This window comes from Mercenaria mercenaria, chromosome 5 (assembly GCF_021730395.1).
Source record: "Mercenaria mercenaria strain notata chromosome 5, MADL_Memer_1, whole genome shotgun sequence".
NCBI classification, from domain to species: domain Eukaryota; kingdom Metazoa; phylum Mollusca; class Bivalvia; order Venerida; family Veneridae; genus Mercenaria; species Mercenaria mercenaria.
Genome location: NC_069365.1, coordinates 56,724,015 through 56,742,352, shown reverse-complemented (window position 1 = coordinate 56,742,352; position 18,338 = coordinate 56,724,015). Strand labels below are relative to the sequence as shown.

The 18,338-nt window shown below is 33.8% G+C and overlaps 1 protein-coding gene across 1 annotated transcript in view; it reads left to right on the top strand.

The window, feature by feature from the left end:
• Positions 1–15,894, top strand: part of LOC123558438 (glycine receptor subunit alpha-2-like) — a 75,224-nt gene extending 59,330 nt beyond the window's left edge. The window contains exons 7-11 of the mRNA XM_053544617.1: positions 112–284; positions 2,396–2,644; positions 7,105–7,239; positions 8,502–8,525; positions 9,654–15,894. Of these exons, the coding sequence (XP_053400592.1) occupies positions 112–284; positions 2,396–2,644; positions 7,105–7,239; positions 8,502–8,525; positions 9,654–9,821 (749 nt within the window). The 3' untranslated portion in view covers positions 9,822–15,894. The remainder of the gene's footprint in view (positions 1–111; positions 285–2,395; positions 2,645–7,104; positions 7,240–8,501; positions 8,526–9,653) is intronic.
• The last annotated feature ends 2,444 nt before the right edge of the window (positions 15,895–18,338 follow it).

Here is an 18,338-nt window from a genome sequence, read left to right as displayed (position 1 = left end):
AGACACATGTAGTGTTAACAAGCTTTTGTACACGTTGGTTATATACATGCACATCTGTATATATAGAAACAGAGATATCGGAAATATACATTAACACTGATATATTTGTAGATGCATACACAATAGACAACGTTGTGTACAACTGGGATATTGAATACCCCGTGAAAATTCTGAATAACAGTGACGTCGAGATGCCGCAATTTCAAGCCTATGTGGATGCACCAAAGTCAACGGAATGCAAGGAATTTCATGCAGAAAGTACTCACCTTTACCATTTTGTTTGGTAAAGCAAAAGATTTTAAGGTCTCAGAAAACTTGATTTAAAACATGAGGGACCATGACAAAAAGTATACGTAGTATGATATTACGGTTTAGCGACCAGTTGACCAATTGGCATTTTTCGTCAGCTAACATTAAAAACAAAACAAAACATTCTTTGCTGAAGCTCTAATAGAATTTAACAATCAATAAGATATCTCCATGGGCTCTCTGTGACCAAGTGGTTAAGGTTGCTGACGCCGAATCACCCATCCCTCATGGCTTTGAGTTCAATATCTGAAATGTTGGCAAGCATACTCTTGATCACAAAACATTACAATGTAAATGTCATTTAAACGTATAGAAGTGTTTTACTTGGACCGATGTTCTCACAACGGTAAATGCTTAAGACGAACAGTAAAAGCAAAACAATATTTCTTAAGTTTTTTTTTTAAATTTGTTATGAATTGTTATAATTTCAACCATATCGATGCGTTTTTGTCTAGTTTTAGTTTTAACTTGACGCGCGCAAGTAATGAATTCCGTATATATAGTTAACAGACCTCGGCTTATTTTTCCTGTTTATTATTTTTTTCTATGTTTCTAATCTAAATAACAAATCAAACCTTTTGTTAAATGTAATGTATTGTGGGAAAGTCGTCAGACTATTTATAGACTATTTATTGAATATATATGAGCTGCACTATGAGAAAACCAACATAGTGTATATGCGACCAGCATGCACCCAGACCAGCGCAGTCTGGTCAGGATCCATGCTGTTCGCTAGCGGTTTCTCTAACTGCAATAGGCTTTGAAAGCAAACAGCATGGATCCTGACCAGACTGCGCGGATGCGCAGGCTGATCTGGATCCTTGCTGGTCGCAAATGCACTATGTTGGTTTTCTCATGGTGCGGCTCAATTATCTCGGTTTGTCTTCATTACAAGACTGTTGACGCACAAGTGTATAATCATTTTCATAGGAGAATTAAGCAATTTTGTAACTGATCATGGTAAAATTGATGCTTAAAAGCTGCAATTTCAGTTACATTTATTACAAAATCTTATTAAAGTTTGACTCTGTTCGTTATACGTAATTGTAGAGTTAATTGATGTACTTAATGTTGCCGAACGCCACAGTTATATAAACCAGCAATTCCATTCGTGTTTAATATTACCCAGGGAACTCCTAATGTTTGCTTGTTCGGTGTATTGGCGGACGGCTTTTGCGTGACATTTGTGCCATATTGTGATAAGATTCTTTTTATATTTGTGTTCGGAAATTATCCCAATATTGTATGTGTATTTATGCTCCAGATTCAGATCACATGAGTTTCTTAATTATGTATTACTTTAAGGCACAAAATACACATTTTGTTTTGTTTGTGAAACTGAATGAAACATTTCAATATGAAATAAAACTTAAACTAGTAATGGCATTCCAAATGCATTTTGTACAGATTATGGCATACGAGATTAACCTTAAATAGATAAAATCATTAAAATGGCATTTAAATAGATAATGTCATACAAATTGAACCTGTCACAAATGATTTTGTACACATTTATTAAAAATCAACAAACTAGAATGTAGACATACAATGCTTGTGAAGTATTGAAAAAGAAAACGGTATTTCAATTGTTAAAACAATTTTAGTTTGATGAAGGCCAAATTAGGACTTCATGTAGTTTGGAAAACAAAATATTGATCTCTTGGACCTTATTGATAGCAAGCAACTGTTTGCCAGTGTCTCGATTTACAATGTAATTACAGGCCCATGTACATACATTACTATATAACTGTAAAATCATTTAATTTCTTGGGCATGAAATTTCGTGGTTTTGGTCAAAACGGCAATTTCGTGGGGATATGAATTCGCGGATTTCAACTTTTGAACATAAAATGAACTGGAAATTTACTTGTTCGTTGGGATTGAATTTCGTGGATTGACTCAACCACGAAATCCACGAAGATTAGTCCCTCAAGAATATTAATGATTTCACAGTATTGTATTATTTGTATAAGGCGTCTGTTCGATTTTTGTAATGTGTTAACTCCAACCTTTGGAATGTAACTCGTATTATTTGCAATATATTTATATAGACTGACAAAATTAGATGCATATAAATATGTAAAAACATTTTCTCATTACATGGGGTAAATTTGCCTGTCTTCAAGCCTGGATACGCCTTAACCGGAAGGTTGGTTACTACATAGTTCAGGTGTTTGTGCCTAGTGTTCTGATTGTCGTGCTTTCCTGGGTGTCATTTTGGATGGACCATGACGCTGTACCAGCACGGGTTTCACTTGGCGTATTGACTGTACTCACAATGACTACACAGAGTTCAGGGGCAAAACAATCACTTCCACAAGTGTCATACGTCAAGGTGAGTTTAGCTTTATAATCACATTTGTGCAGCTTTTAGTAAAAGTTGGTAATATTTATTTACACACGAGCTGGACAAATAACAGGCTGTCAAAAAAAAAACCCGCCTTAAATTTATAATCCACCAGGTAATGAAAGCAACACGTTAATGAAACAGGTAATGTGGAGTGTTTGTTTAATTATTGTGTTGAATAATTGTTTACTTATGATACACCTTTGCCTTAAACGCACGTATCTCCCTTTCATGGAATGCTAGCAACCATGCGGTTACCACTCATTCAGGGCTCACACTGGCCTTCAAAAAACAATAGCCAACTTTTAAACCCATAAACATAATAGCCAAAACTGATGCGGACCTTTAAATTTATACATTTTCTTGATTGCTTTGAAAAGTAGTAGGCCCCAGCAGGGGGAATTGGGGTTTTAGGGAAAATAAATCCTAATACTGGGGATGGGGTCCCACTTGAAATGTTTTCAAAGATAATGCTTTTAAATGCTGTGCAGTCTGATGGATTCTGAAGGCATTTACTGGACACGTATTTAGTTTGTGTAAGGCAGTTAGAATGGTTGATTCTGACTGACATTTATGACTAGGTAATGGCTCAAGCCCCATTCATGCACACAGTATGGGCACAATTGCAAATAAGGGAAAGTTTATCAAGTCTTTGAGTATCATTCATATTTATACTTTTTTTATATATATCAAATGTGTTTTCAATGAATCTTTTACTAGCTGCAGGCCCAAACAAATTGGTCTTATTGGAATAGATCCCAGGAGAGATCGATCATTTGAACTCCCGTTTCTAGGCGGAAATACGATAAAGCCTACATATAAATATTATTAGATAACTTGTTGAAACAGTTGAAACGTGTTTTCTAAACGTGTTTTCTAAAGATATTTACAAGAAATGTCCATCATTTTATTAATGTATAGATGTTTTTTGTTATGTTTTTGTTGGGTTCGTTGGGTTTACCGTCATATCGACACAAGTATAGGTCATATGACAACGTTCAAGCCTTATGGTGAATGAAGACCCCAGGCGCCCATCCGTGCATTAAGCCAGCTGTATGAAGAATTCATTACCCCAAGTAAGGCACGAGTCCACATCGTTGAGGGGCATGTGAATTGAAGTCAGCGATATTAACCACTCGGTCACGGATGCCCCTAAATAATGTTATGGGAGTATGTTTGTTTTTCTTTTTTATATTGTATCAAAAATATTGTTGCTTCTGTGTGATAAGGTATATTTGACATTTCCAGAAGTTTGTTTCTCATATCTATTCATTTACCGGCCTTGAATTTCGCTGTTGTTGAGTAAACGTATTCTTGCTATGGGTAATTTGGGAAAGCGTGATAAATCCCTTGTCAGTTTTACAGAGACGAGTGGCGATAAAGTGCCTATCAATTATAAAACCCTAGCTAATTAAAGCATACAATATGTATGAAAAGCTTTGATGTTTTTAAGCCTTGAGCTTTAGATTGGCAACCAGTAGTAGTACTTTTCAGATGGGAACGAATTAAGTATAGATCGGCAAAACCACGAAAATGTTTGCCACTAGTTAAAATAGATGAAACAAAGTAACTCAGTTATTGCATCCATTAGGATATCCCAAATCAAATTTAACTTGTATTATGGATGCCCTAAAACTAAATCAATGCATTTGAAGTAGAATACTCAGTCTGATTGTTTGTTTAAAGGTTGATATCCTGTCGAATAACTTTCTAGAACCCTTGAAACCCTTTTCCTCAAAAACCAGCTTTTCAAAAGTTATTTGTTTCACTTTTAATTATAATTTCTTCAGTTTTCATTGAATTTCGTCTCGATTGTTATTGTCTATAATAGGGATTATTTACTTATTATCTAGGCTCTTCTATAGATACATAGTAGAAATGGTTAATATAGTGACATGAGCATTCATAACAACGATTTAAGAAAATTCAATATACACATAACACCCGGCCTTGTGAACCTATAAGTCATCTTGCACATTCAAAATTAATTTTGATCAAGACAATAACATATAGTTCAATAAATAGATATGAACTTAAGTTTGTACAAACATGAAACATGAAACAAATTAATAATAGTGTCCATGATATGAACAGTGTTACATTAATTAATTAATGGTCTATCAAATTAAAGACTAGAGCAGAAAATAATCATTTATTCTTTATATGACTATCAGTATGATATACATTGTATGTGGTTGCACCACAGAATTCCGAATGATTTTGTTAATCCTAAACGGCCTGGAGTGTTTCTGTGATACACATATACGTATGTAGCTTACGTTCAGATAAATAATCTTCCTTTACTGTCAGCTTATATTTCATCGTGCAGTTTGCAGTATTTCGTTGCAACTATTTCATTACTGCTGTTAAATACCGAAGGTCATATTTGACGATTTGACATTTCAGCCATATTTAAATGAAAAATAATTAGCTATGCATGTTTTGAAGCTTCCAAATGTAACTTTTATTGAATAAATTCGGAACATCAAAATACGATAAAATAAGGAATACCATTACGTCTTTAAAGACAACTGACGTTCACACTTCTGAAATACTTCTATGTCAATGTTGTTTTAAACAAACAATTTTCTTTTTCATTTGATATTTATATTGATGTACCAGATTTGAATACACTTATTGGATATTTCTTAATTGTTAATGATCAGTAGAGTTCAATATATTGATCCCAGTTTGTACATATATGTTTGTAGTATATGAGTGTTATATACTTCCTGTTTGGAGGCTGTGTTGTTGTTGTTGTATAAATTCTGCAAATGTGTTTAACAACTAGATTTTGTTTAAAGGCGATTGCTTGTATTTACATGTTAACAAGTCTGCAGTTTGTATCCACTTCCCTTGTATTGGTTCGACAACGATGTGTAGCTTATTGACTGTATTTATAGACCGTTTATGTGATTGTATGCCTTATAGTTTTGTATCAGCTGTTCTTGTTACTATATCTGCAGTACTGTTTTATCATATAGATTATTTTTACAGACGTGTCGGTGTGTACATGCCTTACAGTGTTGTTTTATCGTATAGATTACGCTTACAAACCGTAGACATGTGGATGTTTACATGCCTCTTATACTACTTCGGCAGTATTGTTTTTCATAAGGATTGTGTTTACAGGCTATAGACATGTGGGTAACATTAAAGGTTGGCCGCAGGTCTAGTTGTAACACGCTTGACTATCAGTCCAGTCAGGGGATCGAATCCCGGTCCAGGCACTGGAAGTTTCTGAGATGCTCTTGAGTGTCTCCCACCTTACTAAGAGGCCTGTACTGGTTCTTCACACCTTTTCGCAAAGAGCTAGGCTAAATTAGCCGGACAGGCCTGCATCTAAAAAGGATTTCTCTCTATCTGTTATGGGGGCTTTATCTCACTCTGTCTCTCTGGTCAGATCGCTCTGGGTCTGTTCTACAGGATAAATTTCGCGCTCTGTGTGGCTGCGTTTGCTATATATAAAGCGCCTTTGAACGTGTTTATCATGAAAAGGGCGCTATATAAATCTGGAATAATAATGATAATATATTGTGGATGCTTACATGCATGTGTTTACAGGCTATAAACATGTGCATGTTTACATGCCTCTTGTACCATTTCGACAGTATTGTTTTATCGTATAGATTGTAATTATATACTATAGAAGTGTGAATGTTTACATGCCTCTTGTATAATTTCGACAGGACTATTGTGTTTATAGGCTATAGATTTGTGGATGCTTACATGCCTCTTGTATCATTTCGACAGCATTGTTTTATCGTATAGATTGTGATTACATATTATAGACGTGTTGATGTTTACATGCCTCTTGTACCATTTCGAAAGAATTATCATGTTTGCAGGCTATAGACTTGTGGGTGTTCACCCGTCTCTTGTACCATTTCGACAGTATTGTTTTATCATATAGATTGAGTTTTCACTCTAAAGACATGCCTCTTGTACGATTTCCACAATATTGTTTTATCATATAGATTATGTTTACAATCAGTAGATATATGAGTATTTACATGCTACTTGTACCATTTTAACAGTATTGTTTTATCATATCAGCTGTGTTTTTATACCGTAAACGTGTGGACGTTTACATGCCTCTTTTACCATTTCTTCAATATTGTTTTGTCATATAGATTATGTTGAAAGGCTATAGCCGTGAGTACGTTTACGTGCAGTATTGTTTTAATGTACAGATTGTGTATAAAGCTTACAGACGTGTGGATATAAACGTTAAGTACTGTATTTTCTTACAGATTGTGTTAACAGGTTATAAATGTTCGGATATTTACGTTCAAGATTGTTGTATCATACAGATTTTGTTTACAGGCGATAAACGTATGGATACACTTTCCTGCAGTATTGTAATTTCATACAGATTGTGTTTACAGGTTATAAACGTTTGGATATTTACGTGAAGTACGGGTTTATCATATAGATTGTGTTTACAGGCTATAGACGTGTGGATGTTCACTTGCCTCTTATTTGTATTTATGGCATTGGTAGAATATTCTTACGTCAACGTGGTGACAAGAAAAAGGACGAAAGCTTTGTTACAACAACGAAAACAACTTGAGTTGCAGCCAGTAAGTAGAGTCCCATCTCGCGTGGTAAGCGGATGAATATTTATGCGTTGTTAATGTATCGTTCTGAACGTTTCGTTATAACTTCTAGCCATTCAATGCCTCAAAATTTGCAGAAAACACTTTTGACGCCTGCTTTTCCTTAAGTTCTAATAAAACGTTCAGAAAATCTTAGTGGGCATGAAACCAGCATATTCTTATTAATAGTACCTGTTAGGAACCTGTATCCGGACACAACCAGCTTCCAGTTCATGTAATAACCGCTTTATTTTGGTGTTATTCACGCACTTGCTTCATCTGGATTATTTGGATGTTTTTTCTTCATGTCTACAAAAACCACTGTTTCACAAGACTGTAGAATGTTAGGTTTTATGATCGTACCTCACCTGTGTTTACAAAACAACTTTCAGTGTTAACGGGGCGTGAAGGTAGCATTGCGCATACCAAGTATTTTCAACTTCTTGATGTATCAAGTGGGGAAGAAATAATTAAACTGCTTATTAATTTTCTGCTGATGACATGTGTTTCTTTTAATTTCACGGTAATGGTTACATAAAATGGATGGCTGTTGAGTTTTGCACTAATCTTATTCAATCTCTATTTGAATTATCAAGAATTCGTGTTAGACGAAATTCGTGGTTTTGAGAGTTAGCATCTCTTTGCTTTCTTCGCTGCTATTGAAAGTCAAGTTTTCTTTAATGTGCATTGTTGGAGAGATTAATGATAAAGAATATTAAAAAAAAGTTTAATTACTTATTTCGATATCAAAATAACAGCAAACCATTGTCAAAATATTTGTCAAGCTATTGGTTTACCTAACGGGGAAAATAACTTCTTTTGTGATCCCATTTGAGGCCCCATTGAGTCCATATTTTACGTCACAACATGATGCTGATTACGATATCAGATGCAGAAGGAGCTGAAGTGAGTGCAGTGTGGGCTTCATTTATAAATTATGTCAAATATTTTTGAGAAAATAAGAGACGAAATATAAAAATTTGTACGGCTACTGGTTCCAAGCCAGTATAGTATTTTAATGAGACATTTTACAGTGATTTTTGGACGACAAATACATTACTGGAGATGTCTTTAAAAGTAGTCGACACTTAACGTGCTATTTAACTCGGTTTTTGCAAATGTATATAGAAATTCACGAAAAAAACCTGCTGAAATAAGTGATTAATTTATGGAACTTGTACATACGTCAAAAAATCCATTTTTATTAGTTAAACAGATAAAATGACGAAATATTGTATTATTTTCAGTTGACTGGAGATCAAAATACAGAGGTAAGATTCTGTCGTGACCAACAATGGAAATATTTTTAGTATCTTTATCGTCTGCCTGACTGCTGAAATGTTCAAATAATTATGATAATAGTTATAATTATCATTGAAGTAAATGATACTACTTTTTGTCAGAATGGATGCATAAATAAATATTTTTCCCAAATGATTTTGTTTTGAAACATGTAAGTTTGGGTTTCAAAGATATTTGAGGGATATTATTATATGGCAGGCGGTAAAACCCTGATATATTTTCAGTCTGGTCTTGTAATTTGCATAATACACAACAGTAAGCTTTTTTTCTTGCATACCAGACTGGGATTTCTGATGATTTCACTGGTGCTGGGAAACTCCATCTTACACCCCGGGGTGGAAGATGACTCTCGTGCTGTGAATGACATATTACAAACTACATCTGCGTTGTAGATTTGTGTAGTAATAATTGTGTTTTACGTAAAACGGGATAAAAATCAAATACCCTGATAGTTTCTCTTCGTTCCTTATAACGTATTTCTCGATTAAAAAAAAAGTCATATAACAGAATAACTAACACTTCACTACAGATGATAAAACCAAACCAGAATTCGTCTTTGTAACGTCGTGACATACTTCCTGTTTACGGACGTAAAATTCACGCGCTTTATTAATACGCTTCTATAAGAAAAAAGTGTTATAAGAAAACCATTTACTTGAATTTATTTCTACTATTTTTTTGTTGAATATGGCATGCAAGAAAAAGATTCAATCACTGTGGAAGGTGCAGATGGAAATATCCGGCTCTCGGGTAACCGTTTAAGCGGTAACTCGGCAGAGCCTTGTTACCGCCAAAAAAAGTTACCATTGAGCCGGACATTCCCATCTGCACCTACCACCAGAGAAAGAATCTTATAATATTCATGCTAAAGGTAATGGATCCACAAATTTCCGTTCGGTTACATATGCTCCGTTCGCAATATTGTCATCCGGTATTAACCGGACGTCATGTGCTCGTATAAGCTACATATTCGTCCAAAGAATGCCGAAAAACGCCGATCGTACGGAAATTTCCGATTTCCATTACGGAATCACTACCGTAAATAATATGTCATTGTCCAAAAAGTACTTAAATGTTATCTTTGTATTTTATTACAGGAAAACGGCCAAGTATTTCCAACGCACAAGGTGACTTTACTGAGATATGAATGCCATATTGCTGCGCGGAGGATAGATAAAATTTCCAGATATGTCTTTCCCCTTTGTTTCTTAATATTTAACACGATATTTTGGACATACTATTCTCTGGCGCCAAGTCCTTCGTGACTTATACAACTAATGGAGATAAAACTTACAAAGAAATCTAGGTCAGCTACATAGTGACGTGCAAAATGAAGTTGTGACAACGTTTTTGACCTATGATGAAAGACATCTTACAGTGGAATGTGCAGTAACGACATTCAAGGTTCCTGATTAAAACATCTGGAAGCACATCATGAACGGTCTTAACGAATATTTAACACTGCGTATGCAAATTCATCAATGCATAATTGCTTCTTACACAGTTGCCTCATCTTTCGTCCGAAAAAAAAATGTTGCTCATAGCTGATATCATTAAACGCACCTGAAAATATTCAAATCGGAAGTAAGAGATATTTTGCTCAAATATGTTTGACTCTGGACTGAACTGGCGGTATTTCGAACAACGATGGATTCTTTGGTTATTGTAAAAGAGCACGAAACTCACGAAAGAGTCATTTCAATGTAGGTGGCTCAAATTGTCATCTCTGGCAGTGCGCCAAGTTTTGAAGAAAATATGCTATTTTGTGTTTGCGCAACATAATTAATCGGGCAAATACCGGTGTGGAAATGAAATATTGTTGTAGCAGCGGCAAATGTATCATTAAAAGCGTGTGCTGAAGAAAACTACGTACATGATAGTTAGACTGACGTGGTTATACTTTTTTGACCTGAATAATAAAATTATCCAAAGTTTGGTTTATTCAAACGTTTGTGGTCTTCTTGCATGTGTGTTCTACAGTTGAAAGACGACACTTTACAAACATTAATTCAGATGTAAATACACCCATTTTCTTTTTGTATTACACCATTTAATGTAATGTTCCACCTCAAATACACTGTACAAATTACATTTACAAAACTGTTTTTCCTGAACATTTTCTATAGATGATATAAAAACGAATGTTCCCTCGATTATCGATTCCAAGAAATGTGAATTCATGTATTTATACCCCAAGAAGTTTTACAAAAGAAATTTAAGGAAAGTCGTATTCAAGAAATGATATTATAATGTTTGCGCAACACACTATTGATTATTTATATGTGACAGGTCAATTTTTGATTGTTTTCAGTACATAGAGATAGTTCTTAAATCGTACCAACACTTAAGGTATTAGATCACTAATTTTTTTCCCCTTATATTCCTTTTTTTTTCTAGTATGATTTTACTTTTTTCAAGATTATTATTGATTTCTTGTACAAAAATGAACAAAAAGATGAATCTTATAAGCGATTTCTTGGTGTTCAAAGTGAATTTACTACTTAATCAGAAGGGGTAGAGTTACACATCTTTAAACATATTGAGTTACACGAGGTGAAAATTCTCTATTTTGCTTTCACTCTTAGATTATATATTGTGGAAGAAATTTAGGTAGATTTTACGTCTGCCCTAAGGTTATTTTAAAATGGAGTAAGCAAAATTCAAAACAGAAACACAGCATTCGACCTTATTTTTTCAATGTTGAAGTATGAATTCTGTCTCATTAAATCCGTTTACTTGAGGCACCATAGAAAAAATGATATTGACATTTTTATTTTGTGTTTAATAACTGTTTACCAATAGTTTGATGTTTCTTTTATTAAAATTAATGGTAAAACGAGTTCTCTGCAAACGTTTTTGGTAGTGGCTACCACTTTGAAATTTGTCTCTACTTGTGCTTGAGGAGATACCATAAGTTAATATATAAAATTTATAAAAAAACGGCACGGTAAAAATTGTTTAAAAATTGCAAAATAGTGCAAAACACGGTTACCTTTCAGAATATACCAAGCAAATGCCATTTTGTAAACATTACTATTAGTGACCTAGTACCTTAAATCATGTTTATCACCATGCCATTTCGAGAAATAAAGTTAAATTACATTCCAGAATACTACTAATATTAGATTCATATGTTACTAACATTAGGGTCATAATTTATGTTACTAGTATTAGGGTCATTTGTTACTGATATTAGGGTCATATGTTACTAATATTGGGTCTGATGTATGTAATATTAGGGTCATATGTTACTAATATTAGAGTCATATGTAACTAATATTAGGGTTATATGTTACTAATATTAGGGTCATATGTTACTAATATTAGGGTCATATGTTACTAATATTAGGATCATAACCATTTTGAGTTTAAGAACATGTCATGTTATCACGTTGCAAGAATTCTTTTGTACATTTTCTTGTATAAACTTTTGTAGGATTGAAATAACATCCTAATCTCGGACTAAATACTGACAGTTTTTGCGCTAATATGTACTGTTCCAAAGGTGGTCGATGTTTGCTTCCATATAAACGTTGTAAACATTCTATCATGACCCGATTTATTTTCTTATTTAATAAAGAAGACTGGAATTATGTGTTATTATGCGAAAGGAATCACTGTTAGTACGTCACAGAAATTGCGTCATAAATTTGGTTCGTTGTTTATTAGTTCGTTGGCGTTGTGAATAAATCGTCTTTCATTCATATTCACCCCTTATAGTATGTAGAAACCTTCATATTTTAACATATTCATTGATATTTTATCAATCACAAACACATTATAATGTCTTTCAATATATTGCTTGGAATAAGCTTTAAGTAAAAATAAAAGTATCTTTTTTTTCTGCTACAAACTTTTCCTTGAAATTCTAATTCTGCTGAAAGTAATGCCTGTATGTGATACAAATTTCGCGTTCATCTACGAAGAATTGTATCCCCTTCTTTACAGAGTATATTTGTAGAATCATCTCAGAATGAATCCTCGACGTATAAACTGATTCGTACTTGCATGTCGGGGTCTTCTTTTCAATACCTTTAATTAGACATTTTGTTATCAGTTAGTATCTAGCGAATAAGTTCAAGGAGTATTACACATTCGCATCAGACTCGTCAAAGTATCAAAAGAATAAGTTTCAAGTAGCTAGTAAATATGAGCCGCGCCATGAGAAAACCAACATAGCGCATTTGCGACCAGCATGGATCCACGCAGTCTGGTCAGAATCAATGCTGTTCGCTAACAGTATTTCTAATTGCAATATACTTTGAAAGCGAACAGCATGGATCCTGACCAGACTGTGCGGATGTGCAGGCTAGTCTGGATCCATGCTGGTCGCAAAGCACTATGTTGGTTTTCCCGTGGCGCTGCTCAGATATGAGTTTAATATGTAGTCAAAATTCACTGTAAGCGCGTCAGATATTTAAGAGTTAGGTCCAGGTTTTGGAAAAGAAATTTGAACATCACCAAATCATAGAAAGAAAGAGTTGTTTTACATGAAAATTAAACAGCATATAAAACATATATATAATAAAATCTGTAAAGAAAAGATTCTTTGGAAGCAAAGAATGCAACCAAAAAGAATAATAGAAGACTCGGTTTACTATAAGTCTATAAAAGCATCATCATCGATTTGCTCACATATGTATTGAATTCTGGAAAGAGACTGCATGAAGGGACCATACTTTTGGACATTTCAACGCCTTTAGACACTTATCATTTTTTAAAGAACTGTTACATGTCTTAGCTGTGATGCAATTGCCAGTGCTTATACTTCACGTAATTAGGTTAAACATGTTTACTTGTATTTCTTTACAAATGGCATTCTTTTATAAAGGTGGACATCTTTTATGAATATTTTAAGTATCCAATGGTACAGGACAGTAAGGTAAAATATGTATTAGACAGGTAGATTGTTGGTAAAATTTTGTTCCTTTACCAAACATTTCTGTGATTTGGTGATATACTGCTAAAATCTTAAATAAGATTCTAATATTTGTTAATTTGAGCAATTTGATTGGTGTAGCCAGAACATTCATTCTTAAGTTTGATGAATCCCTAGTCGATTTGTATTTTTGCTCTCATTTTAATGTTGCATCATGTACAACAACAATACTATTCGATAAAACAACAATAATTTGTTTTTATTTCTGAACCAAACATAAATTGTGAGCAATCATTTTCTGAGTTAGTTCAATATGATTCCATATTTCATAGGAGACAGACTGTTTTGCCCTAGCCATCTATCTGTATGCCTGATTACATTAAGCGTCTCCTTGCTTCATCTCAAAAACCACTGACCGGCTTTCAATAGAACTTTCCAGGTATGATTTGTATAGATCCACCTGCAAGTGTAGCTGTACATAAATTATTGGTTTTACAATTGTTCGATTTTTATGCGTAAAGTCTATGTATATATTCTTGCCCGCGCTTCATCTCCAAAACTGTCATCCAGATTTCAAAGAATCTTCATTGGACAGACTCAGTAAAACCGAGTCTGCTATTATTTTGCTTTGTTGCATTTTATGCTTCCAACGGCTCTTTCTACAGATTTTATTCACTGGAGCTACTTGTATAAAGCTTTGATGTGCATAGCGTTGGAGCGTCCGACACTGATATTTTCTTTCCGATTTCTGGTCCCTTAAAGACAATTTCTGAATAAAAATTGTCTGGACTATCTCTCTCATACAGCTGATGGAATTCAATTAGCTAGCAAACATGCGCGTATTTTACAGGTTTGAGTGCTGAATGACTTTTTACTCCGTTATGGCCCTTTGAATTTTATGAATACAATCTACATAGCACTATAATTCATAATTTTCCAAGATGTTTAAAAAATGTTAATACTTTTGTTCATGTTCCAATTACTATCAAACTGCCTTAGCATGGTCAAATGCATTGGGAGACATTGTTTAGTTTTTCAAAAATACCCACCTAGTTATCTGCCTTGGTCTTGGTTTTAATTGAAAATTTGTTAAAATTTATTTTAGAGCACTGTAGTTCGGAGAATGAAATTATTTAAAGTGGAAAAATCATAGCGGATATAATTTTGTTTGTCAATATTATGTTCCTGCCCATTAAAATATATGTTTGATATAAAGCACTTCCTAGGCTTTTTATATGAAAAGTATTTTGCGAGAATTTATATGAACAACAGGAAAAATTATTCCTGCATTAATTATGACAGATCTCTGTACTTATCTTGCCTCCTACAAGTTTCTTGCATTTCTATTGGTCAATAGACGTCACGTGGAGACAGGGTATATTCCATATCCTGCTAGTATATTTCAGATATGAATTTTGATTAAAACAAAATGGCTGCCACACTGCTGGCGTAATTGAATCAAGTCAGATTATTTATTAGCTCCAGCGATAGTATCGTTTCCGATAGAAAATTTAGTGTTTTCTTGCCGATTTCATTCTATTTAAGTTGAGCTCATGAAGTTTGACAAAAGTTAGTCGTAAAAGCGGAATAACTCTGTATATGGGATACACGGACGTTGAAATCTTGTTTTAAGTTAAATCATCGTAAAATAAAGGAACTGACGTATTTGTTACTCAGCAGTTTGTTCTAGGATCATTTAATCTACGTGCAAGATAAATGATTTAACAGGAAACTGGATGAAAGCCGAAGTATCAAGACATTTGTGACAGAAATCCGGTGACTTTGGGAGGGATGGAACAAAAAGATTTTTTTAGTGTTTCTGATCTAAACCAGTTCATAACCTGTGTAAATGAGCTTTTGTGTTTTTGATTTAACCAACACACAGGTCATTGTGCGTTTTATGGCTGGTGTAAATCAACCATAAACAAAACATGATGACCAAACAAATGATTGTAGGGTTCCAGTCTGCACTGTAAGTAGCTTTGTTAATTTACAAAATATGTTGATTAAGGGTAAAGTAAAGGGTAGTCGGCAAGATAAAATCGTTACACTGCTTGTTGGTGACAGGATACGGGATATACGCTGTCTCGAAAATCCATATCAGGCTCGAGCCTCGCTCTCGCCTGATATGGATTTCCTCCACAGCGTATATCCCGTATCCTGTCACCAACAAGCAGTGTAACTAATATTATCTACAATGTAAAAAGATAATATTGTCAGAACCTAAAGGTGCATGGCTTTATGCAATAGATTGACCAAGTGATTAGTATGTATTTCAGTATGAATTATTTGAATATCTGTTAAATTTATAAACATATATGATATATATAACTTATGTCACAAACTATTTTGTCATTTTGTTACAAATTGAAATGGTCTTTCATAATGTTTCAAATTGTATTACCTTTTAAACACCTTATATTACATTACTATCACAAAATACATTTTGAAACTTGTTATAGTGACTTCCGTTGTTATTATGTCTCTCCCGAACGCTGTAGGATACAAATTTGTTTTCCCCAAAGCTATTTTTGTGCTTTTTGTTACGAGGTTTTTCTTTGATTCTGTACCCGTACAGCTATTCAAAAGTCTTTGCACCAACCTTGAAACGGTAGATAGAGATTAATAAAGTGATTGAAAATTCCGATTTTGTTTTTTTACATTGCAAAAGTATATATGACAATACTGAGTGACAATATTTAGGTATACATAGCCTTTATCCTATACTGCAGTTCTGTAACAAACTGTTATACCATCGAACAGAAATCATGCAAAAAGATAGTAAAAAATACTCCAGGGGCCGTATTCATAAAGCATTTTAAGTATAAGTTTTGACTTAAGTTGAAGATTTTACTTAAGTTTGTGGTGATTTCAGCTTAAGCCTAAGTAAAAAACTTAAGTCCTATTCATAAAACAGCTTAAACTTAAGATACGTAAGAAATGACTTAAGTCAGAAAACAAAATGGCGTCGTAGTACGATTAAAGTGTTGTTTTTCAGATAAAAGCACTTTAAACATTATTGTGCATGTTGTATCTGTCTGAAATTAATGTTGTTTTTTAATGTTTTCGTCCACAATAAAAGCCAAGAATTACTTATTAAATTGTTTTATGAATAACAAATATACTTAAGTAAAATAAATTTCTTACCTAAGTAATACTTAAGTAAATAATCAATTTCTTATATTTAAGATGATTTATGAATACGGCCCCAGAACTATTCGCCAACCATCATATGTTAGGTAAACAACCTGTAACATCCCGCTTAGAAGCTAATTAATATTACTCGCAAAGGTTTAAGACAACTTTTTCAGACATGCTTTGGAATAAAGAACTGTAACGTAACATTAAGAGATCTAAATTCCATACGAACACGCTTACTTGATAGCTAGAAAGAAATATAGCTAGAAACAGACACAGTACCAGATAGTTAGAAAGCGACACAGTACTATTGAGATAGAAAGAGATAAAATACTGGAAAGATAGATGGAGACACATTGCTAGATAGCCAGAAAGAGACACTGTACTGAATAGCTAACATGAGACAAAATACTAGATAGCTTGAAAGAGACATAGTACTAGAATGATAGAAATAGATATAGTACCATGAAAAGAGATAAGTGGAAAGAGAAACAATACATATTGGACACAGTCCGAGGCAGCTAGAAAGGAGCACCATACTAGATAACTAGAACGAGACATGACACTAGATAACTAGAACGAAACATAGTTCTAGGTCGCAAGAAAAAAGACGCAGTGCTAGATAGCTAGACAGAATCGCAGTAATAGATAGCCAGACACACTGCTAGATAACTAGAAACAGTATACAAATAAAGTTCAATGCTTCTTTCGTGTGTTACGATTCTTCATGGAATAGGGTTAAGCATTTTAAAGCAAATTACAATGCTTTATAGCTATGCAAGTTATTTTTCTACAGATTGAACCATTATCTACCATTAACAGACGATCACAAGTATATGATTAATAAATAATGGAATGCATTATACATGGAATATTTAATTATTGAATTCATCCATAAATTACAGGCAATGTTACAAACCATTTTAGAATCATTTCCCGACTTTTTATGCAAATAACTTACTGGCATTTTATTGTGTTTTATTTGTACACTTTAACTGATATAAGATACTCTTGGGAAGACATACAAAATAAGTAGGGGATGTTGCGTTATTAATGAAACAAACAATCGCTGGACATTTGACAACACACTTCCAAACACTATTATTTAAGGAACGTTTGTGCTGAAATGATAAATATTCTTTTCAGAGTGCACAATTATTATTCGACTGCATGCACTTTTGACATTTGATTATATACGAATAGCCGTTGCATTCATCTTTGTCTTGATAAAGTGGGATAGAAATTTTCACTGTGTTACTTTGCACCTTATTAATTGTAGACCAAACTGTTGCGTTTTGACTTTATGAGCATATTTTATTCCAGTGGTAAAGTCTAGCGCCATAGTTTGTAACATCAATCAGTTCTTGGCAAAGCTAGAATGTGTGATTGTAATCATGTCTCATTCATGAATTACCACGTACAAAGACAGCTACATCGTTGTGTCTACCTTAAAGGACACAACTGCAATCGTCATATTTGGATTACAATTCTATATTTGCTGACACAAAGGAATAGTTTTAGTTTACAAATCGTCTCCAAAAGTATCAAACACAATTACATGAATAAATGTATATTTTAATCATTAATTAGAACGCTCTGTGCCGAGACTTTGACAGCTTCGGCTAAAACTAAGATCGACCAATGACACGAGTTCACGAAAAAATGGAATTATTATAGCGTAATGCTCCGGGAGATGTTTCGACCAATATATGGTCATTTATATGGTTTTCTCTTATTAGCTGTTTATAGTATTTATAAATGTGCG